The following is a 23,438-nucleotide window of genomic DNA, read 5'->3' as shown; positions in this document are numbered from 1 at the left end:
TCTGATGAGGCTTGGGCCAACAGTAGATGGATCAACTGAAGGTCCAGATGCACCTCTCAGGTCCTGTGTCAGGTCTTTGCTGGATTTTTTCCTCTTTCTTAAGGACATCACTTTCACATATTGTTCATCTGCTGTAAATAGTTTTTTAGGCCTGACATTTCTTCATTTGCCCTCCAGTTTGTCTAGTTTCCTCAAATATTTTAAGGACACACTGCACACCATGCTGAGCTATATCAAGTTTTCAGCTTATAGCTCTTTGGGAATCACCTTGTTGCTGCAAAAATACAACTAGATGCAACTAAAGAAATGGGAACAAATGATGTGTCTTTGTGACAGGCTGCTAGTAACAAAGTGCCTAAAGATCCAATTTAAAATGGCTTCTTTGCTAGGTTGTCTGTTATGTGTAGACACAACACTGGTTCATCCCTTGAGTTCGAAAATGGTGAGGTACAAGGACTGGACTGAAAATGAATGAAAAAGCAGAAAAATGTCCAAAGAACTGCTCTGAAAGACCTTCAGAAAGCCTGGAGAACTATTGATCAGGACCACTTGAAAGAAATGAAGACTGGATCAGGAGTTTTTAAGTCTTTTACATGATCCCTCCACATAGTACCAATTTGCCACCAACTCAGTTGTTACTCAACAACTTGTCTGTCCTGTAACAGGTAAAAGCCTAACATCCTGAATGGGGGTGTATGGATATCTATTGTAGCCGTTTCTGACACATTTAACGCAGTAAATCAATTCACAGTTGTCAAATTAAATGGCCTCATGGAGCTGTAACTGTGGCTCGACTGAACTCTGCATGGAAACAGAGTGACCGTCTCATGTTGGTGTAACTGCCATTAAACCTGGGGTCCGTTTCACAAAGCAGGTTCAACCAACTCTGAGTCTATTCCTGATCTCTGAGTTGATCTACTCTGAGATAGAAAACCCTGAGTTTTCGGTTCCACAAACGCTGATTTGAGTGAGGTTAATCAACTCTGAGTAAGTTCACCTTGAGTTTAGCGCGTGCACCACAACTTTAAAAAGCCAGCATCAATGGAGCCCCGATTCGACGAGTCACCTTGGCAACGGGGAAGAGGAGGGGCTACGTTTTTCACCAACCTCGAATTGGAAATCTTAATGCGCTCATACGGTGAGTTTCAATACGTTTTTAGAAATAAGTGCAACACCGTTGCAGCAGCAAAAGTGTAAGTTTAAATGTAGTCCTTTGCTATCACAATAATATTACAGGGAAACTGCTTGAATGGTAGGCTAGCCCATTCATTTATTTCATTTAGGTGCAATCTCGCGGGGGAGAAGCGCACTTTGGCAGTTTAAGATGAAATATAAAAACATTGTTCAAACAGGTGAGACCTTTAGGCATGGAGGTACCTCATTTTGATCATGTTTTACACTGTAAAATAAATATTAAGTGGCTATTTGACTGTGCAGTTATTTTATTCCCAACATAATGCTGTTTTCACACACATAAACTATCTCTTCTCATCTATATTATCCATCCATCCATTATCTATACCGCTGAATCCGTCAGTCGGGCAGTGGCGGTTCTAGAGATTTTTCCCTGGGGTGGCAGGGGTGGGGCAATAGGTCCAGAGGGGGGGCGGAGATGGGGAGCAGTTTATGGACGAAAAATAGGCCTAACTCACTATAGTCACTGACCGTCATTTTTAGCTCCAAAACGTACTGTAGGCCTACTTTGGTCATACTAGTAAATATTAGTTTACTACTTAGTAAATATTCATGAAAAGATCAAATATGGCAATAAGCAGCACTGTTTCAATGATCAGCATAGTTACAATACCTACTCTGGCCACAATCTTACACAGTGCACCTTAAGGTAAGTGGTAAAATTACTGGTGTAACATAAAAGCATGTCTTCACTGTGTAGGAGCCATTTCTTTATTTTCTCTTTAGTTCATTTACATGTCATATCTATTAATGCCTGCCTTTTGTATATTGGTGAGTCTGTGCCCCTTCAGGTCAAAGGTGACTAAACTGGGAGGCTACCTGGAGAAGGGTGGCTGACTGGGAGCACAAAGCTGAATTTAATGTACACTCTGCCTTTAAGTTTGAAAAGGCTAAAGGAGCATGTATAATTTGTATACGTAACCCAACAAGAAAACATTGTGAAAATTCAACCTTAGTCTTGGTTCTTTGGATTTTCATACACATCAATCAGCACCGATGGTGACATAACAAATGGATTTTAAACATAGGAAAAATAGTCACACTGTATGAAGAACAGATACATATAAAAGTGTTTATGTCTGCTAGTCCTGCAGAACATTTGCCCATGAGACAAATAAAGCTAGTCTACTACTATTAGTACTACTACATGCAACCATTTTGATAAGTCTGCATATATTTTAAGTTTATCTTATTCTAGGTAATAAAGTCAGTCCTGAAGAAAACATACATTTGAAGTTTAACACTTTATTTTTGGCAAAAGACTGGAACTGACAACAGTAACAGCATCACACGCACACACACAAATTTGTCTTATTTGGTCCTCTCATCCAATTCAAACTTCATTTTAAAAAACATTTTAAACCATGTCAAGGTTAATCCATCTGGATTAAAATTACCTGTCTCAACATGAACACTGCCCCCCCCCCCCCACGCGCACACACACACACACGGCCCTCTCATTCTATTCAAAATTCATTTAACAAAAAAACATCTTAGGGCCCAACTCTTCAGTTCAGTTCTATTCTGTTTAGACAAAAAAAAAAAACTTCATAAAGAACATCAAAAAGTCTGAAAAAGTATGACCACCAGTCATACATACAACTATTACACAGAAGGCTTCACCCATAAAAAGCCGACTGAGTCGGGTCGCGGGGGGGCTGGAGCCTATCCCAGCGGTCAATGGGCAAGAGGCGGGGTACACCCTGCGCCGCCAGTCCATCGCAGGGCCACATAGAGACAAACGAGACAAACAACCATACACACTCACAGTCACTCCTAAGGACAATTTAGAGTCATCATCTATATCATGTTCTGTTAAATAATTAAGCCTATTTAAACTAACACAGACTTCTACTGAGCCAACAGAAAGAAGGCAGATGCAAGTAAAACGGGTGGTGCCCAGCACCGCCACCTCTAACGGAAGGCCAGTGGCTGAGGGAATCCCTGGAGGGAGTCCACCCCCAAGAAACGAGTGCCTTTATAAAATATAATAGGCCTATAGATATCTTTTTTAAGCCTTTTCATACAAATATTTATTTGTCTTTTATGTCTTTTTTTCTTTTGTCCCAACACATTCTGATGGTGCCGCTCAAAAAGATTGTCTGTAAATGCAAAAATCTGTGCGCGGTCTGATAACCATCTCCGACGAATATTTATTTCTCTGCGCAATAATGCTGCACCTTCCTTCCACGGGATCGTTGTCAAAAGGACATGTTGCCATGTTCGTGAAAAAAGTCACCTCCTACTGTGCCTAATGGACTTCTAGAAGTAGAAGAACTCGCTCGGCTGACTGAATGAATGAGGAAATCAAATGGCGTGTGTGGCTGAAAGAGGGCGGAGACAGAAAGAAACTCGAGGTTTCTTGAATAAAACCTGGTCCCGACCAGGTTAGGTTCAGAGAGTCTGTTACTCCGGTAACTGACCGTGAGGTTAAGTTACCTCTCTTTGTGAAACAGGCTAGAGTTACCCCTCTTTCTCGGGGTTGAGTTACCTCCCTTTGTGAAACGGAAAACTCAGGGTTTCCCTCATTTCAGGGTTAACCAACTCAGAGTTTTCACTAAACCTGCTACGTGAAACGGACATCTGGTCTATTGGTTGGTGTCCTGGGCTTTGTTTTCTTAGCATGCTCGTTTTCTGACGTTAATGAGATCACTCATTAGAATTAATAACATAGTTAAAGCTGCAGTCGGCAGGTTTTCAAAATTCCGAGTCTAAAGTCGGAAAATTCGAACTGATACAACTTTCAGGTCCCTCCCCCAACCTCTAACAAGCTCCGAATCGCCCCCCAAACCCCTCCCCCTCTGTGGACGAGGTTGTGCACGTGAGTTCACACCAGTGTGAGCGCACACCAGCTGGGGCAGACTCACGCTCAGCAGCGTGTGCACAAGCTGTGATTGACAGGTAGGATTCCTCCACAGTAACTTGATTGGTTAAAAACAGCCGGGAGCGCTCGGTTTTTGCAAGCATGATTACAGGCTTCAGAGGGAGCTACAGATTTCGTTATTTTTTCTAAACAGCCTATTTAATATTCTACTTCCAGAATCCCATGACAGTTCAAGCTAATATGACTAAAAAAAAGTTGCCGACCGCAGCTTTAAAGTTGCAGTCTGCAACTGTTTTTCAAGCATAATGCCTGGAACTGTCCGGGGATTCTGAAAGTAGTACAACAAATACCCCAATACAAAAAAAAAAGAGTTCTCTAGGTCCCCTATATGTCCCACTAGGTCCCTCCAAAGCCAGCAGGTTTGTTTACAAAATTGCAGACCGGACCGGTAAAAGGTAACCAATCAGGTTACGAGCTGGGCTCTGCTGCCTGTCAATCACCGATTATGCACACGCGATACAAGGTAGGCTCGTCCCCACGCTTATTTATCTAGACTATTGAACTTCATTACGGGCTAGTCTACTTACTGTGTCTTCCATGATCGCAAATGACAGGTGAGTTGATGAATGAGGAGTCGTGTACGCGCATCTGGCGTGCACGTAGACGTGCACGAGTTCTCATGTGTTTTGATGGGGCGGGACAGGAAGTTGAATAACTTTTTATTTTTCGGTTAAAAAATAAGCATTTTGCGACTACGGAGGTCACCGTTTTCAACTTCAAGCGTTCTGATAGATCATGTAAACTCTTAAAATGCCAAAAATTAGGATTTTACGTATGACAACAACAAATCCTGCAGACTGCAGCTTTAACTAATTATTTGTAGCTTATATTGTTCTAGTCATGACCATAAATGTAGTTTTTGATCAGTTTTGGTGCTGATGAGTAGGTTTTCTTTGGGCACCATGTGAGCTTTGGTCGGCATTAGTCCTGGGACACAACTTTGCAGTCACACAGTCAAAAAGTCCAGTTAAGAGACTTCAGAGGTTTGGAAGTGGAGTTACAAACTGCCAACCAGGAGTTTCTGCTCTTGTGCACATATTCAGGAATATATATTTATCTTTATGTTATGATTTCCTTCTGCAGGGCTCAATGTGACTGTCTTCTCCCAAACTGAAGGTGTTTTAAGTGGGTTGTGTAAAAATGGAGAAAAATAAAGAAAACATTCGTCTGTATCACAGGTATGGCTGCTGCATCACTGAATAGTTTCCAATAAAAACACGTGACATAAAGAAAAGTCTTCCATGCTCTCAGTGTGTGTAGGAGGGTGGACGAGGCGCTGCAGAAACAATAAGCTCTCTTTAAAGACAACCAGATGTGTGCAGAGAAAGATCCTGACAACATTATTACTTTTCAAACTCCTCTTAGCCCTCTCTAAGTGATTTAAATCCCTCTTGATGCCCACAGTGAGGCGTCTTTCATTGTATTCAATCAGAACAAGGCAGGAGGAGGACAATGTGTTTAGGAGGATTTGTGTTTTCTGAGAAGGTCCGCCATACTGTGGCGTGGGCTGGGTGGAGCTGGGATGTCAGGGAGATAAAGTTACCATGAAAGCCATGAGCGTGTGTAAACTAATACATCCTCGCCCAGCTGCCGGGCATAGTCCACCATCCACCGCATGTCTCGAAGCATTCCCTCTCGATGTCTGTCTGTTGCCCTCGCAGACCTCCGTCATGTTTACTACGTCTGTTATCACACAAAACACAGCTCAAAAATCTCTTAATTGTGGAGAAAATATGAAAAGCAGAATTCTGCTCAAATATAATGTACGTCCTATGTTAGAAGTGTTATGTGCAGCTTTGACAACGCTTTGTCACTTCTTTCCACTTTATGCATGCTTCCATTAGGTAACATTATTAGACAGCATGGCATACATTTCCATTGCTATGCTGATGATACTCAGCTGTACTTATCTATGAGATTAAAATTCGATTAAATGTGAAGGCCTAATTAGAAGTAGAATTAAAACCAGCTGATACAAAGTTTAGCTGATACAAGTAATAACTGCAGATTAATTTCTGTCATCAGTTGACTGCTCTTCAGTTTTCCAGAAGTTACAGTGACACATTCAAACGCTTCATTTTTGGGTTTATTATAAGTCTAAACACAAAACTTGAAGATGTCCCATTATACTCTAACAATTTAACTAAATTTTGAGGTCTTATTGAGATGTTTGAGACAGACTTTGTTCAAAATATTTGTTGGTTAAAGTGGCTCTTATCTCAGCCCTGTTTTGACACGTCTTTGTTAACAGTCTGTTTTCAGGGTGGAGACTAAGCAGGTGCTCAACCCCACCCTTTTGGTGAGGTCAGCAGCTACTGGAGACCTACATCTTTATCAGAAACGTGCTGATAATTTAATGCTAACACACCGGGTGCGGTACACGGCGTTCAATGTGGCAACAGGAGTGAGGAGAGGACCGGTGTTGTGTTGAAAACACACCTTATCCACACAGCTGCAGGTTGTCTGAGTTACAGAATGTAACCGTTCAACTGCAAAGCTTCAGTTAAAAAAGTAATGTTGCAACAATAATGTTCATCTTTCAGAAAGTAACAGTAATAACTCCTTAGAAGTTGGTGTACGTCATCTTCCTTAGCTAAGGTGTTAGCGTTACCTGCTGCTAAAGGAAAAAATGAATCACTAAAAAACCATAAGGAATTATTTCTCAGATACTTCCATTTCCCTGCTCTGAAGTTCAGGCTCTGAGGGTTGGAACTGATCCCTCTTTGTGGCTCAGTTTCTTCAGTCCAGTGTTGAACTGGACCAAGTTGTTAAAACAGTCCGATGAAAAGTGGTTGCTGCACATACACAGTCTTTAGCTAAATCTGCTGGAACATTACCCTCAGATATAGTTTATCCACTGGGCTCTTATATCCTCTGAGGCTGCTGGTAGATGGAAGATGCATGCTCCTCAGTACAGCCGACAGCAGAGCATTTCCACCAGAAGCTGGCTTCATCCGTCTTGCAGGGTGGATGTGAGTGGGCAGGGCTTAGTAGAGGAGGTGGAGACAACTTAAGGAGTGATGTACTTTTGAAATGTAGAACAACTCGTTAAATGAGTAACTTTCAAACAAAGGGGAACTAAAAAAATACCACGTTGTGTTTATGGGGAGTTTTACACTTGCTGGTGACTTCACACACCCTAATTTATGCTCGCTGGAAGAGGAAGAAGTGATTTTTACACAATATGTCATCTTTAAACTCATTTAAAAAGCTAATTTTCACATATGAGAAAGAGCAATGAGTGAAACTTTATAGAGTTTTGATTATAGATGCTCTTAGTTACAACCAAAATATTATAAATTAACCATTTTTCTCCCCTCTGCAGAAAATAATGAAGTGTACCAAGACTGTGTTGAGTTTTTATTGTATTTGTGTAAAAACAGAAGTGGAAATTCTGAAAGATACTTCACAAGGACGATCAATTTTCACAAATTAATTCATTTATCAGTGTGTAACGTGAATAAGAAAGAATGGTTTAAAAGGTTCATTGATAATAATAATAATAATAATAATAGAAAACGGTGATGAGCTGTTTGAGATGCCGGTCATTTTACAATGCAGTTTAACTGATTGACGTTGCGTAGGTTAAGGTCATTCTTAAGGGCGAGGTCAAAGGTCACAGCATCCGCCTCTACACGGGTGTCACATGACCAGCTGACGCCCGTTAAAATCGCTCATTACTACGGGAGACATTTCTTAATCATCATCAGCTCTATCATCATCTGTTACAAAAGATGGAGGCATGATTTAATAAATCAAAATCAAGACTTGGAATAACAGCATAATATAATTGTATCAATTTGATATTTTCTCACATCGTTAAAACTGCATCAGTTTTCACGAAATAAATCAATCAAATTTAGAAAAACATCAATTTGACTTTATTTTATTATTTTAAATTTCATACTTGTGGATTTTGTCTAAAACTTAATGAACAAGCAAAATGTCTAAATTGTGAGACAATTTAATTTAAAACTGAAATTCTTGATGTGATAATCTTTATTCAGAAAATCTGAAATTTAATAATCCTTTGACTTTTATATTCTGTCAAAACAAGTTGAAATTTTAATTTTCTGTAACAGTTTAGCCTTCATTTGTCAGAATACATATTTTATTTTGCAGAATTTTCACTCACTAAATCTAAATTATGACAAAAAAGACTCAAACTGAAGAATTTTTTTATCTCCGTCAGAACTGTTTAGTTTAATTTACTCAAACAACTGAGTTCTTCCATCATAATCTTGATTTAGAAAACTCTTTCACTTAGTTTATACTTAATAATATTGATTTTTAAATAAAAAAATAAAAGTCATGTTCTCATTTTCTCGCAGAATTTACACTTTAATTATTGATCATAATTCACGCGATTCAGCATTAGACTATTTAATCTCAGAATTTTAACTTATTTAATATTTTTGTAACACACTCATGATGACAAATTATTTCAGAAACAGAAGATTTTAGGTCAGAATTATTAGATAATGGATGAAAAGTCCAAATCTTGATATTATTATTTGATTTTAAATCTCATACTTCTTCCTCTTTGTGCCCAAATTTTCACTTTGTCTCAACTTTTTTAATCACATCTTTGTTTTTACTTATAAAAGATGGAAACTTTTGACTAGGTAAAACTTCAAAACTGCATTTTCTTCCTCTATTATTGATATATTGTCCTCTCTGGTGGACAGATCAAACCAAAGCTGGCAGGAAACAGCCCTGCGGTCTTTGCCCCATCACGTCTCAGCTGAGGTTAGAGGTCAAGAGTTGTCACATGGTCGGCATAGCTTCACCTAATGACTGACAGGTGGAAACACAATCTGAACTCTGACACTAGTTATCAATCAGACCATTTAAAGGCACTCTCTGCACAAACATACAGATACACAAAACTCTGATTTAGTCTGTTTTGACTCGAGTATACCAGCAACGTAAAAGTCCTGTACTCAAAAATTAATGAAACATTCAAAATTCCTAAATATAACATAAAAAACTGTGCAGAAAGGCATTGTTTTATATATTTTCGATAAAATGGCCATTAAAAACTATAGATGTCAATCCCATTGATAAATAAACTACGCTGAAATTCAGTATTTGTGTACATGTGTTGGGTCTAATTTCCAAAGCTGAAGGGACAATTTTCAGTTCATGTAAGAAGTATTTTGTTATCTTTTCACTGCCTTTTTAAACAAAAAAACTTCTAAAAATCAAGTACGAACTGTCTAAAAAATTGCTGAAATTCTTGAGTGACTTTATGCTCGTTTATACGGAAGCCGAGAACGGCCATGGACTTAGACGAAAACATTATAAATTAATTTGTTATCTAGAGAAAGCAATCTTTGTTATATTGAGATAACGAAATAATAAGTCGTTATCATATATAATAAATTTTTAAAAAATCCATGGCCATTCTTGTCTGTGATCCAGCCATCTAGAAAAGACATTTTGTTTTCTTATTTTTCAGAACCAAATACATTTTTCTTACGCGCTCGGTAGGGAGGAAGGTCACAGCTAGATGCTACGACATCCTTTAAAAAAACCACATTAAAACACACACGATGAATTTAATCAGACAAATATGAAGTCGTCTGTATAAACACTTTGTGTCATTTGGCATAGCTCAGCCTTTTCTCCCTGTTTCTCTTCCTTAAGAATGGCTTCTTGACAGCCCCCCTTCCATGGAGACCATTTCTGATGAGGCTTGGGCCAACAGTCGATGGATCAGCTGAAGGTCCAGATGCATCTCTCAGGTCCTGTGTCAGGTCTTTGCTGGATTTTTTCCTCTTTCTTACTGTACATCTGCTGTAGATATTTTTTTTAGGCCACAGTTATTTGGGAATCACCTTGTTGCTGCAAAAATCCTATTTTCTGTCTGTCAAACTGTGTTATCTTTGGTGTTTTTCATAGATGCAAATAAAAAAATTGGGAACAAATGATGTGTCTTTGTGACAGGCTGCTAGTGACAAAGTGCCAAAAGATACAATTAAAAATACTTCTTTTCTAAGTTGTATGTTATGTGTAGACACAACACTGGTTCATCCCTTGAGTTAGGAACCTTTTTTCTGCTTGAATGATTCATAGGTCAGAGTTAAAGCTGCCGTCGGCAGGTTTTCAAAATTCCGAGTCTAAAGTAGGAAAATTCGAACTGATACAACTTTCAGGTCCCTCCCCCTCTGTGGACGAGGTTGTGCACGTGAGTTCACACCAGTGTGCGCGCACACAAGCTGGGGGCAGACTCACGCTCAGCATGGAAGACGTGGTTGGTGACTGTTCTGCTCAGATAATAGATTAATAATAAACCTAACATGATTGGTTAAAAACAGCCGGGAGCGCTCGATTTTTGCAAGCACGATTACAGGCTTTAGAGGGAGTTACAGAATTCGGGATTTTTCCTAAACAGCTATTTAATATTCTACTTCCAGAATCCCATGACAGTTCAAACTAATATGACTAAAAAAAAGTCGCCGACGGCAGCTTTAAGTGGCTTAACAAAGAAAAAACACATTACTCTGAAAATGGTCAGGTACAAGGACTGGACTGAAAATGAGTGAAAAAGCAGAAAAATGTCCAAAGAACAACTCTGAAAGACCTTCAGAAAGTCTGGAAAACAATTGATCAAGACCACCTTAAAAGACTACAGGAAAGTCAGAAAGAAATGATGGCTGGATCAGGACTCTGGATCAGGACTCTGGATCAGGACTCTGGGTCAGGACTCTGGGTCAGGACTCCGGGTCAGGACTCCGGGTCAGGACTCTGGGTCAGGCAGCTCTGAAACAGTTTGTTGCTTTAGTATTATATCATATTGATTATTTACAGTCCTGCTAGCGACTTTCTCTTTGCTGGATACTAATTAACTGAATAGTTTCTCAATTCAAGCAACAGTACACAAAGTCAGAATTCCTCCAGTAAACGCGCCCTCATCCCGTCAGCTCGTCTAAAACTGGAGAAGCGACGCCGTTACCTATAAACCAAAGAGCAGTCAGAGCCTGGCGAGGTCAGCTGGTCTCCGGTATTTTTAGAAAACTCATCAACACAGATTATTACTAGCAACACAAAAGAGTGTGTGTGTGTGTGTGTGTTTGTCAGTGTGGTCATACAGTGGAAACCACAGGGGGGCGACTTTGAGGTTGTAACTGGGGAGGAACTGGGCTGGGTTATTTCTGGAGCATGTGTTGCTCTGGTCCAGGGACCAACAGCTGAGCATGTGCCAGAGCAAGGGCGAGTCTCAAACCCACGGTAACGACCAGATGCGGGTTGTGATAACCCACACTGGTGCTGACCTTCAGCAGACACACACACACAGCCTTTTATCACCGCTTCACTTTCATTCGTCTCCCTCTGATACTTCAACTTTGTTTCACTGCAGAAAAACCACAGTCCTCCACTCTGTCATTGTGTGATTGGCTCCAGTTATTACCAAAGCAAACTGGGTTAGCGAACCACAGCCCTCTCCGTCATGTGAGCAGCAGACAGATGAAAAGCCGAGCAGACAGTCAGCTCCCCACCACAGGCCCTGATCTGAAGCCGTATGCAAAGGCCTGCGGGGAGACTAATGACAGGGTGCTCACAGGGAGCCGCCTAAACAGGGTTTGTGGTGCGTTTTCTGCATCTGCGTTGTGAGTAAAGTGTGCGATAGGAGCCCTCACAAACTGCCCTCGTCATGTCAGCGCATACATCAGCACCGGCGTCAAATTTGTAATATGAGGATGTTTACTCAGAACAGTATGAGCCCTTTGTTTCAAACCTGAGAAGCCAACATGAAAACAATTCTAGTCTATTACCTTTAAGTTTTTTACATTAATTATGACAAAACAAAAAGAAAACACTCTAATTCTTAAATATTTGACATTATTGCATCATTTGTTGAACTGTTGATGCTTCATTTACTTTTTGAAAAGGCTAAACAACATTCAACTGTCAACGGCAAATATATCAAATGAGAAAATTACTTTTGTGCCGTTTATTTTGCTTTAAGTTCAGAATAAATAGCAAAAAAATAATCCATAAAGTGCCCACTTATCAAGAAGAAAGAAAGAAATCTTATAAACCAAACGTTCAGGTTCTACTTTGAATCTTTTGTCATTTTCCAGTTTTTATCTGTTCTGAAATAAAAGGAAACAGCAAAATTAAAAGTCATGTTTCCAGATGAAGACATAAAAAGAAAGAAAGAAAATACACAAACTGACTTTTATGAAAGTAACTGGAAGATTTTATTTGTTCCCTTTCCAGTGTCGACATCTCCATAATCAATTTATTATGGGTTTCCTTCATATTTTAAAGCAAGAATTAAGCTACTAATCTTTAAAGTGGTCTTGATCAATAGTTCTCCAGGCTTTCTGAAGGTCTTTCAGAGTTTTTCTTTGGATATTTTCTGCTGTTTCACTCATTTTCAGTCCAGTCCTTGTACCCGACCATTTTCAGAAGAAAGTGATTTTAGGCCACTTAACTCTGACCTATGAATCATTCAAGCAGAAAAAAGGCTCCTAACTCAAGGGATGAACCAGTTTTGTGTCTACACCTAACAGACAACGTAGCAAAGAAGTAATTTTAAATTGGATCTTTTGGCACTTTGTTACTAGCAGCCTGTCACAAAGACACATAATTTGTTCCCATTTACTTAGTTGCATCTATGAAAAACACCAAAGATAACACAGTTTGACAGACAGAAAATAGGATTTTTGCAGCTACAAGGTGATTCCCAAAAAGCTATTAGCTGAAAACTTGGCATAAATGAGCATGGTGTGCAGTATGTCCTTAAAACATTTGAGGAAACTGGACAAGTGGAGGACAAATGAAGAAATGTCAGGCCTAAAAAACTATCTACAGCAGATGAAAAGTATCTGAAAGTGATGTCCTTAAGAAAGAGGAAAAACCCAGCAAAGTCCTGACACAGGACCTGAGAGATGCATCTGGACCTTCAGTTGATCCATCTACTGTTGGCCCAAGCCTCATCAGAAATAACCTCTGTGGAAGGATGGCTGTCAAGAAGCCATTCTCAAGGAAGGGAAACAGGGAGAAAAAGGCTGAGCTGTGCCAAATGACACAAGAAGTGGACTGAAAATCAGTGACAACAGGTCTTATGGAGGGATGAATCCTCCCCAGAGCCCGGACCTCAATATTATTGAAGCAGTGTGGGATCATCTTGGCAGAGAACGGAACAAAAGGCAGCCAACATCCAAATAAGAGCTTTGGGATGTCCTTCAAGAAGCCTGGAGAACTATTCCTGAAGACTACTTAAAGAAATGACACAAAGCTTATCTAAGAGGGCTCAGGCTGTGTTGAAGAATAAAGGTGCTTAGAGCAAATATTCACTTTAAAGCTCCTTAGAATTGTACAAACTCTGTTTCTGCCTCATATTCTGTATTTATATTTATGTTTGAACATGTTTCATTCATTCACAACAGCTATCTTTCTGTTTTTCTTTAAATATATAAAGAAATCATAACTGGATCAAGACTTATGCACAATACTATAATATAGTTGTTAAAAAAAAGTTGAGGTGGCAAGAAGCTCATCTGTTACACGGACACCTCATGTATTAAGGCTGAAAGTCACAGGATGACCAGATTTTAGTCCTGGCCCGTGGCTTTTTGCTGTATGCCTTTCTCTGCCTACGTTCCTGTCGTCTGAGTGTAAATAAAGGTCAGTGGAGCCCACAAAACCCCAGAGAGAAGAGTTTTTATGTAATATTTTTTCACTTTTAGCTTGATCTACTTGAATCTTTGTCCTCACATCAGACTGCAGCTTTGATTTCCTGATCAGCTCCTCAGTGCTTAGGTGTTGTCATGAGTGAATGACTCCATCTTGTGGACAGTAAAGGTTCAGCAGGAAGTCAAACAACATGTTTTATTATCTACTGAGGAAACTGTAGGTATGACTCTGGCTTATTAAAACATTGAACCTAAAAGTGCAGTTTATTTTCTTTTACTACGAGTCCGGACATGTAATTTACTGGTTAAAAACACAACAAAAAGGAGGGTCTGCTTCAGGGTTTCTATCTTTATCCATTGTAGTTTTCTTTTAACTAAGCATGGCTCATTCACTGCTTTGTGTTGAGCTGCAGTGTTGGTGAATGTGTTGTCTACTAGTCTGCATGCATTAATCGTGTTGCTGCCATTTTCTCCATTTGTCCAAAAACTGCAGCTGAAAATGACTCCAACAAAATTTGACTCATTGTCCGTAGAGCATGCATCTTCCATCTACCAGCAGCCTGAGAGGATATAAAAGCCCAGTGGATAAACTACACTGCTCAAAATGAAGGGAACACCTAAACAACACAATGTAACTCCAAGTCAAACTCTGTGAAATTCAACCTGTCCAGTTAGGAAGCAACACTGATTGTGAATCAATTTCACCTACTGTTGTGCAAATGGAACAGACAACAGGTGGAAATGAGAGGCATTTAGCAAGACAACCCCTATAAAGGAGTGGTTCTGCAGGTGGTGACCACAGACCATTTCTCTGTTCTCATCCTTTCTGGCTGAAGACTTGGTCGCTTTTGCATTTTGTCAGTGCTCTCACCCCTAGAGCATGAGGCGGTGTTTACAACCCCCAGAAGTTTCTCAGGTAGCGCAGCTCATCCAGGATGGCACATCAATGCGAGCTGTGGCAAGAAGGTTTGCTGTGTCTCTCAGCACAGTGTCCAGAGCATGGAGGAGATATCAGGAGACGTGGAAGACTAGGAGGGCAACAACCCAGCAGCAGGACCGCTACCTCCTCCTTTGTGCAGGGAGGAACAGGAGGAGCACTGCAAAATGACCTCCAGCAGGCGACTAATATGAATTTTTCTGCTCAAACTGTCAGAAACAGACTCCATGCATGTCTGACGTCCACAAGTGCGGCTTGTGCTTACAGCCCAACACCGTACAAGGGATTGGCATTTTCCAGAGAACACCAAGATTGGGAGATTCGCCATTAGCGCCCTGTGCTCTTCACGAATGAGAGCAGTTCACACTGAACACATGTGACAGAGTCTGGAGATGCCGTGGAGAACGTTCTGCTGCCTGCAACATCCTCCAGCATGACCGGTTTGGCGGTGGTGTGGGGAGGCATTTCTTTGGAGGGCCCCACAGCCTTCCATGTGCTAGCCAGAGGTACCGGGATGAGATCCTCAGACCCATTGTGAGACCATATGCTGGTGCAATTGGCCCTGGGTTCCTTCTGGTGCATGATAATGCACAGCTTTCATGCAGCTTAAGTGTGTCGGCAGTTCCTGCATGATAAAGGCATTGATGCTATGGACTGGCGTGCCTGTTCCCCAGACCTGAATCCAATAGAGCACATCTGGGACATCGTGTCTCGTTCCATCCACCAACGCCACATTGCACCACAGACTGTCCAGGAGTTGACTGGTGCTTTAATCCAGGTCTGGGAGGAGATCCCTCAGGAGAACATCCGCTGCCTCATCAGGAGCATGCCCAGGCGTTGTAGGGAGTTCCTACAGGCATGTGGAGGCCACACACACACACACACACACACACACACACACACTACTGAGCCTCATTTTGACTTGTCTTGAGGAATTTCCCCTGAAATTGGATCAGCCTGTAATATTTTTGTCATTGTGTGATGACACTTCTTCCACTTTTATTTAGTGATTCTAAATCCAGACCTCCATGGGATAATAATTTTGATTTATATTGATCATCTGAGAAATAATTCCTCATGGTTTATTTGATGTTTTTTTCCTTTTGTAGTAGCTAATTCTAACAGCTTAGCTAATGAAGATGACGTACACTCACTTCTAAGGATTTATTGCTGTTACTTTCTGAATTAACCTGTTGTGATGTAAACTGAAGATTATAAATAAAGGTTTTATGAGATTTGCTTGAAAAACAATTTATTGTGTAAAAAATAAATAGCACATTCAAACACTCGCATGTAAACTACAAATACAACAGTCAAAACAAGCTATTAAATGTGTGTGTTAAGGATTGAATAATTTTTTCATGTATTTATCCCCATAACAGTTGTTTCTAACAGTTGAATCACCTAAACGAGCGTGAATCTGTCTCTTAACACTTCATGAGGACAAAGAACAGTCAACAACACTTACAGACCAGCAGGACACAGCTGAGGACTATATTGGACCTCTCAAACAGGCCAGAGCTCTTAAGCAATGAATCAAGTTAAAAAAAAAACTCCGGGTTAATGAAACAGTCCAGTCCACTTCAGCTTCTCGAGGGGAAACTGTGCGTCACTCAGCTTCAAAGTGAACGAAGAATTCAACCCAAAGGTTCGAAAAGCTGCTCAGGAGTCTCCGGTCATGATGGTGAGGAACTCGTCCTGGTTTACTGAGAAAGAAGGGAAACAAGGCCAGTCAGATGGTCGATGACCAAGACAACTAAATGATGGAAAACGTCAGACTATCTGATGAGGGGAAAGTTAGAAGACTCTTCACCATGACTGATGTCGTACTGGTTTGCAGAGGCAGATAAATAAGCCAACACCAGGAGCTCGTAGGGTAATGTCCATGTTACTGTGGTTTAAGGCTGCACAACATATGGGAAACTAAACATCATCATGACATCACAAAGACTGCTTGAATGTGCTCTGCATGTCAATATGTTTGGCCACTCAGACGGAGCCCAAGAGGTCGCAATGGCTGGAGGGAGAGGGACGAAGGAGAAAAATGCGGGCGAAGAAGAAATCATGGCTAAAAAGAACGACACGTCATTCATTTGGAGATACTTTGGTAACGAGACAGATGACATAAGACAAACTCAGGTATGCAGCCACCAGGGGAAGCACGACTTATAGAGTTTAGAACCCAAAAATGTTCAGTTTATCACCACGAAAGACAAAAGCCGCTTTCGGACCTTAGGAACCTTTGGCAGTTCTAATAACCTTTTAATCCGCGGGGCCGTTTTCTCCCGCATTCAGACATACAGGAACTCGGGACCATCGCCCTCAGTTCCTATAACCATTTCAGCCTCTTCTCCGAGCTCGGGTCTTTTCAGGGTTCTATAGAACACATCTGACGTAGGTGTTTGGTGGTCGGTAGGTACGCCCCTTGTCATGCTGTCACGGCTGAAATGTTTACTCATACGACACGGACACAACCGGCGGGTGTTTAATAAGTTAAACTTACACTTTGTCTCCTTTGTCTGCGGCGCTCTGCTCTCCTTTCTTACTTCATGAAATGAGAAAGTATCGCCTGCGCTCGATCCTTCGTCTCCTGACTCTCTCTGTGTGCTCTTCCAGCCTCGATATTAGACGCCTGATGTGATCGTCCATGATTAATATCACCATCATGCAGACCATGAACACGGTGGCCTCCCCGCTCTCCATATTAGCTTCTTTGTGGTGTTTTTTCTTCTCTCCTTACTTTTACTGGGTTTTGTTTTGTTTTGTTGTCGAATGTGGCGCTAAACGGCTAAAGTAACACGTCACTGACGCAGACGGCTGCGCGCGGCGCATCAGTCCCGACCTGGTCCCGACTCATCTGCGAATGCAGACTGAAACAGTTCCGCTGGGGAAGGACAGTTATCAGAACGAAATTCGAGTAGGACAGTTCTTAGAACTGTGTTCTTAGAACGGCTCTGTCCGAAAGCAGCTAATGAAAGGCAGTAGCTACGGCCGATAAATTCATCAGGAGCTGTTCTAGCATCTTTGTTCTGCTGTCGTGTGTTGCTTGTGAAGTGATGGAAGAAAATCTGTGAAACAGTGTCTGAAAATTACAATAAGGTCAAATTTATTTGTCCACCATTTAATTTGAGTTCTGGGTGACAACAAGACAGACCAGACCAAAGTGGAGATGTTCCTGTGTTCTGTCTCAGTTTTTGTTCAATAAATAAAGACACAGTGTTGATGTTCATCTGAGGCTGGATTTAGAGAGGGTGTACAGAATGAGCCTGTTAACATCTGATACTAAGATGCTGATCCAATAACACTGGAGGTGTAACTGCTCTCAGTCTGATTAGAAACTACACAGTAACAGCAGACTTACTTTCTCCGTCCCCGTCAGCGTCAAACTCATCGATCATGCTGCGAAGCTCCTCGTCACTGATATTCTCGCCCAGTTCCCGGGCGACTCGTCTCAGGTTCCTCAGACTGATCTTTCCGGACTCGTCATCGTCAAACAGCTTGAAAGCTTTCATGATCTCTTCTTTTGGGTCTCGCTCCAAGATGCGCTCCGTTACTGTGGGCGGACATGAAACACAATATCAATGGATTAGTTCTCACTGAGGATGAGGAGTCGTCTCTTCCAAAACTTACCCACTTCACTGAAATCCTCATATGTAATTTTGCCGTTTCCCTCTCTGTCGTAATCCTTCAGAATCTTCAGAACGTCCACTTTCTTCACTTCGAACCCAAGAGCGCGCATTGCCACCTGGTGAGCATTTAAATTGTAATTTTGGTATTGATTAGAGTGATAAAAAGTATTTACAAACATTTACACAGATTATGCATGTCACCTTAACTTTTTTTTTTTAAATGAACTGGCTCCTCTCGGTTTCTCACCTTCAGCTCGTGATAGTCGATCTCTTTATCTTTGTCTGTGTCGAATAAATCAAAAGCTTCTTTGATTTCATGTTTCTGGTCCTCGGTGAGCTCCCTCCTCTTCTTTCGCTTGGTTTTGTCAGCAGAGAGCTCAGTTCTACGAAGACACAAGATGGACAAACGAACACAAATGTGAGAGTTTCGCTGTAGGCTTTGAATCATTAAGGTCATTGTAATCCTACAGCTTGGACTTCTTTTCACCTTAGTGAAGTTGTCCTTATTCAAGCTCTTTGGGTGACAGACACTTTTGTTCACCTGCATCACATCTTCATTAGCTGTTACCAAAAAACAAACCGGGAAAGCAGACTGTCCTATAGACACTCAAGAGCAATAAATTGAAGTTACATCCTTGATAAGACAATTAGCTGTACAATAAAATGCACAGCCTCCGTATGATCTGCAAACTGGGGAAATAAATAAAATGACCGGCGTTTTAGCTACTTTACATAAAGGTAAAAGATTAACACGCATTTTTGATAAGATGCTGGATAAAACAATACACCAGTAATGGTCTAAACTACACACTTCATCAGGATAATCTTTAACGGCACATGTGTCAACAAGCCATGAATCTTAACGCCAGTGAAACAGACGCATGAAGAGGAGTTATCCTCATACCGACTCAGCCTACGTAAGAAAACTGAATATAATTAATGATATCATTATCAAACGGAGTAGTAGTCGGAGATGGTACAATATGTTTCCCCGAAACATTACATTTTCGCGTCCGCAAACTGGGACTTCTCAGAGAAACATCTTCAGACAGGGTTGAAACTCATCAAAGGCAGCCAAAGATGCTAACAGCTGCTAACGAGGCTAAGAGCTGTTTAACGGCGCCGGACTGAACTTTACCGGTTAAACTCCAGGAGTAACAGTGGCAGAGCGCTTACCTTAGAGACACACTCATTCCGCGTGGATGTTAAGCTCTTAAAATTAAATTACAGTCTATGGTTTATACACACAGTTAGCTTTCCTCCAACTCAACGACAATTCCGTTTATCCGCGCTCATACTAAACACAGAGGTATGATACTAAAGATTTCCATTGGTCAGTGGTCGCTAGACAACAGCAAAGTGTTCACCGATTGGTCCAAATTACCCCACAGCCTTCTAAAGGCGCTTTACCGCCACCTACTGGACTGGAGTGTAGATTAGAGGCTTGAAAGATGAAACAAAGTTGTTCTAAATTAAACTTATTTTTTAAAACATATTATTTATTAGCCACTGTACAAAAATCTTGATCCAGCCCTCATTTCTTTATATTTTCCGCCTGACCATTTTTAGAGGAAAAAAATCGGTGGCAACAGGTTTTATGGAGGGATGAATCCTCCCCAGAGCCCGGACCTCAACATTATGGAAGCAGTGTGGGATCATCTTGACAGAGAACGGAACAAAAGGCAGCCAACATCCAAAGAAGAGCTTTGGGATGTCCTTCAAGAAGCCTAGGGAACTATTCCTGAAGACTACTTAAAGAAATGACATAAAGCTTGTCTAAGAGGGATCAGACTGTGTAGAAGAATGACGGCGCTCAGACCAAATGTTCACTTTAAAACTCATTATAAATGTACAAACATTTATGTTTGACCATGTTTCAATACTTCACCGCAATTATTTCTTGTTTTCCTGGAAATATTTTAAGAAACAAGGAGTGGCTCAAAATTTGCAGAGTACTACATATCACAATATCTCACAATATCTGATTGAACAGTTCCATCCAACATTAGTACAGATTAGATTTTGTTATGGTCCCCACATTCCCAGTTAACAATAACATGCTTTAGGATGGTGAGAGAAAGCTGGTGTATCCAGAGAATCCACACATGCTTAGGCCAATTTATTATTATTTCAATTGATCAGTTGACTAATAATTGAAATTTTTCTTATCTATACTTCTCACTGATGGAATATAAGAGGATACTTGTTCGCACCATCGTGAATATGTTTAGTATCTGTTTAGCATCTTATAGCAGTCCCTCTGTGTTTTTCAGTGGTTGCTTTGTGTGTATTTGTGTTCATGTTTTATTGATTTTGGACGAATGTGTGTTATATCTCGACTGTATCTCTTTTTGTAGTTTTGCAACATGTAACAGGTCATGTGGTCAGTTCCCTGTCCATGTGTGTTCATTTAGTATCTTCAAAAGATAAATTTTTGATTCTTTATTTTCATGTACAAAATTGCAATACGAGACTAAGAGTAAACCAGGACACAACAGAATATAAGATTGGCCTGTAAAATCAACTGGAATAATTAACTTAGATAGTATATTTTAGAAAAAGTGTTTCTTGGGACAGACTTCCTCTAAATGGATAGAAGAAACCAGTTATTTAGAGATGTGTATTGATTCTTCTTGGAGTTTTCTTTTTTTTTTTTTGCATATTTTTCAGGGTATTTTGCATTAATCACAGTTTCCTCTCTCATGAGTTTCAGCTATTATTTCAATTTTAATTTTAAACTCTCCCCTGTATCCTTTGGATTCAAAGTTGTATTTGAAACTGTTATTATTAGTCATCAAAGAAGCTTTTTGCCTCTCCAAACAGAACATATCTGACATGCTTTATCTTGTTTTGTACGTTTCAATTTCTTAGCCAACTGTAACCAGTTTAGAATCCAAACTGGATAATTACTGATATCTGCCGGCTAAAGGTGTGTATTGCAGGTATGATGAAAACACCTCCTGAGACTACTAAAGTTATCTCAACCTTTGACTGATACTTTATAAACTGAAATCTCATTTTTGTTTGCCTTCGCTGGAATATCATAGAAGCTGTATTTGCAAATAAAGTTTTAACACTAAAAATAAAAACTGATACTAAAAACAAAGTAGCCTAATGCAAATTCCAAATCAGGTAAGTTTAAGACTCAAGTTGGGTTGTTTGCCATCAGTCAAATCTACAGAAGAGCAACAATACACAGCAGACCAGCAAACAAATCGTGTTAAGAGGTCATTCTTTTCAGCTCTTTAATAGACTCAAACACACAGAAACATCACTTCCGTGTGTTTGACAAAGAGGCAGGAAAGTAAGGCCAATAATCTCATGTTCTCAATCCAAGTACAGTAACATTCTAATATAGAACTGTATTAGGCTCAAGATACTAACAATTGAAGGCCCTCCCTCTGTTCTCAGTCTTTATTGACATTCCAAACGTCCCTTTAAGTTCTGTTTATGTTAACTTCAGTTGTCACATAATTTCTGCTGATTTGTCAGTTGCACATTCACACCTAAAATCTCCAGTTCTTCCACATCCCCAAGATGATTTAGGAATCCGAATGATTTGGTTTGTGTTGGCAACGCAATTACTCAGTAAGGTTTAGGCAACAAATTATTTCCATTAGCCTTAGGGTCCAAAATGAGTGCTAGGTTCTCTAGACTCTGTAATTAGACTAATTAATTATTGGTTACCTTTAGGCACAGAAACCACATTGTTAGCTTGAGGTATCGAAACTACTTGGATTTGATGAAGCAACAAAACTATTCGGTTAGGTTTCTGTGGCAAAGCTACATGGTTAGCTTTCGGTATCAAAACCACTTGGATAAGATGAGGCAGTAAAACTGGTTGGTTAGCTTTAGTCACCTTAACCACAAGTTTAAGATTAGGCCCCAAAACTACTTGGTTTGGACAACAAAACTTGTTAGTTAACATTAAGGCATTAAGCAAAGCTTCATAGTTAGCTGTAGACACACCATAACTTAGGTTAGCTTTAGGCAGCAAATTTATTTGGTTAAGTTTGGGGGAAAAATACTCAGTTTGATTTAGGCACCAAAACTAGATGATTAGGGCTGGGCAAACATAAAGGTTTAGATTAAAGCACCTCACAAAGTTAACTAAACACATACAAAATCGATGCTAAATGTTGCCCTCAGTGTTGATTCGTCTCACCAAGCTAGCCTGACAAAGCAGCAGTACCTGACACACAGGGAATCTGACCAGGCGTGTAAGATGTTGTGGTTGGGAGTTGAAGTGGATTGGTCTTGTTTCACCAACTCCTGTACACTTAAGGGCCAATTCATGGTTTGTCCCTCCTCTCGCCACGATTGCTACAAACTCAATACAGATCAGAAGCACCATACAAATGGCTTTTTCCAGTTGTCTGGGTGTAACGTTTGTAATTGTTGTCAAAGTCTCTCGAGCATTTCACCTCCCCATCCATCCTGCATTCAACACATGAACTACAAGACCCAACTCTTCACTTAATGTTGACAAGCACCCTTGTTACAAGATAATCAACGTTATTTATATCATATATTAGTTGTCTGAATGTCCTGTACATGTACATTTCAACCAGTTATTTTACTTAGGATCCTTTGTGTTACATGTGTTAGTCTCAGGTGTTTGGAAGATACAAACTCCTGATAAACATTTTTCCAGGGCTGTCTGCTTATCCACCCTGTCCACATCACCTCAATCTTTTCAAAGACTTGTCGTCCGTTGTTGACTCACCACATCCTTTTCAGCACTATCATGTATTTCCCACAGAGAGTTCTCACCAGTTGTGACAGTGCTGTGTGATATAGGTGCCGTTGGGTCTCTGCTTATCTCAGAGTGTGTCTCCTGTTTCTCATGTGTATGCTGAGATAGCAGCTGGGAGACAAGCTACCTCATCACAGGAAAGACGTAAAGCTGGTTGATATGCCCTCCTCAAAGTCTTTGCTTTGTGTCGTCTTGAGTGAAAACACAGAGGATTTAAACACTTGCACTTCAGGACTGACCTGATTCCTTAGACCACATCTGTTGATGTAGCTGAACCACCCCCTTCTACAAAAGATCATTCCCCTTGTGCATATAAGAACATCTTATTCAAAAAGTGTTAAATATGTAGCATGCAGCTTTGAAATAAACTCCATTCAGATCAAGAAAAAGT

The 23,438-nt window shown here is 40.4% G+C and overlaps 1 protein-coding gene across 1 annotated transcript; it reads right to left on the bottom strand.

The window, feature by feature from the left end:
* Positions 1-15,897: 15,897 nt before the first annotated feature.
* On the bottom strand, positions 15,898-19,616 carry cetn3 (centrin 3). Its single transcript, XM_075455344.1, has 5 exons — positions 19,468-19,616; positions 18,539-18,674; positions 18,293-18,407; positions 18,024-18,215; positions 15,898-16,368 (listed from the first exon to the last, which is right to left on the bottom strand). Exons 1-5 carry the CDS (start codon positions 19,482-19,484, stop codon positions 16,325-16,327), a joined length of 504 nt encoding a protein of 167 aa, XP_075311459.1. The 5' UTR covers positions 19,485-19,616; the 3' UTR covers positions 15,898-16,324.
* Positions 19,617-23,438: the final 3,822 nt, after the last annotated feature.

The sequence above is a fragment of the Odontesthes bonariensis genome, chromosome 22, assembly GCF_027942865.1.
Source record: "Odontesthes bonariensis isolate fOdoBon6 chromosome 22, fOdoBon6.hap1, whole genome shotgun sequence".
NCBI lineage: Eukaryota > Metazoa > Chordata > Actinopteri > Atheriniformes > Atherinopsidae > Odontesthes > Odontesthes bonariensis.
This window is presented reverse-complemented; position numbering and strand designations above follow the sequence as displayed.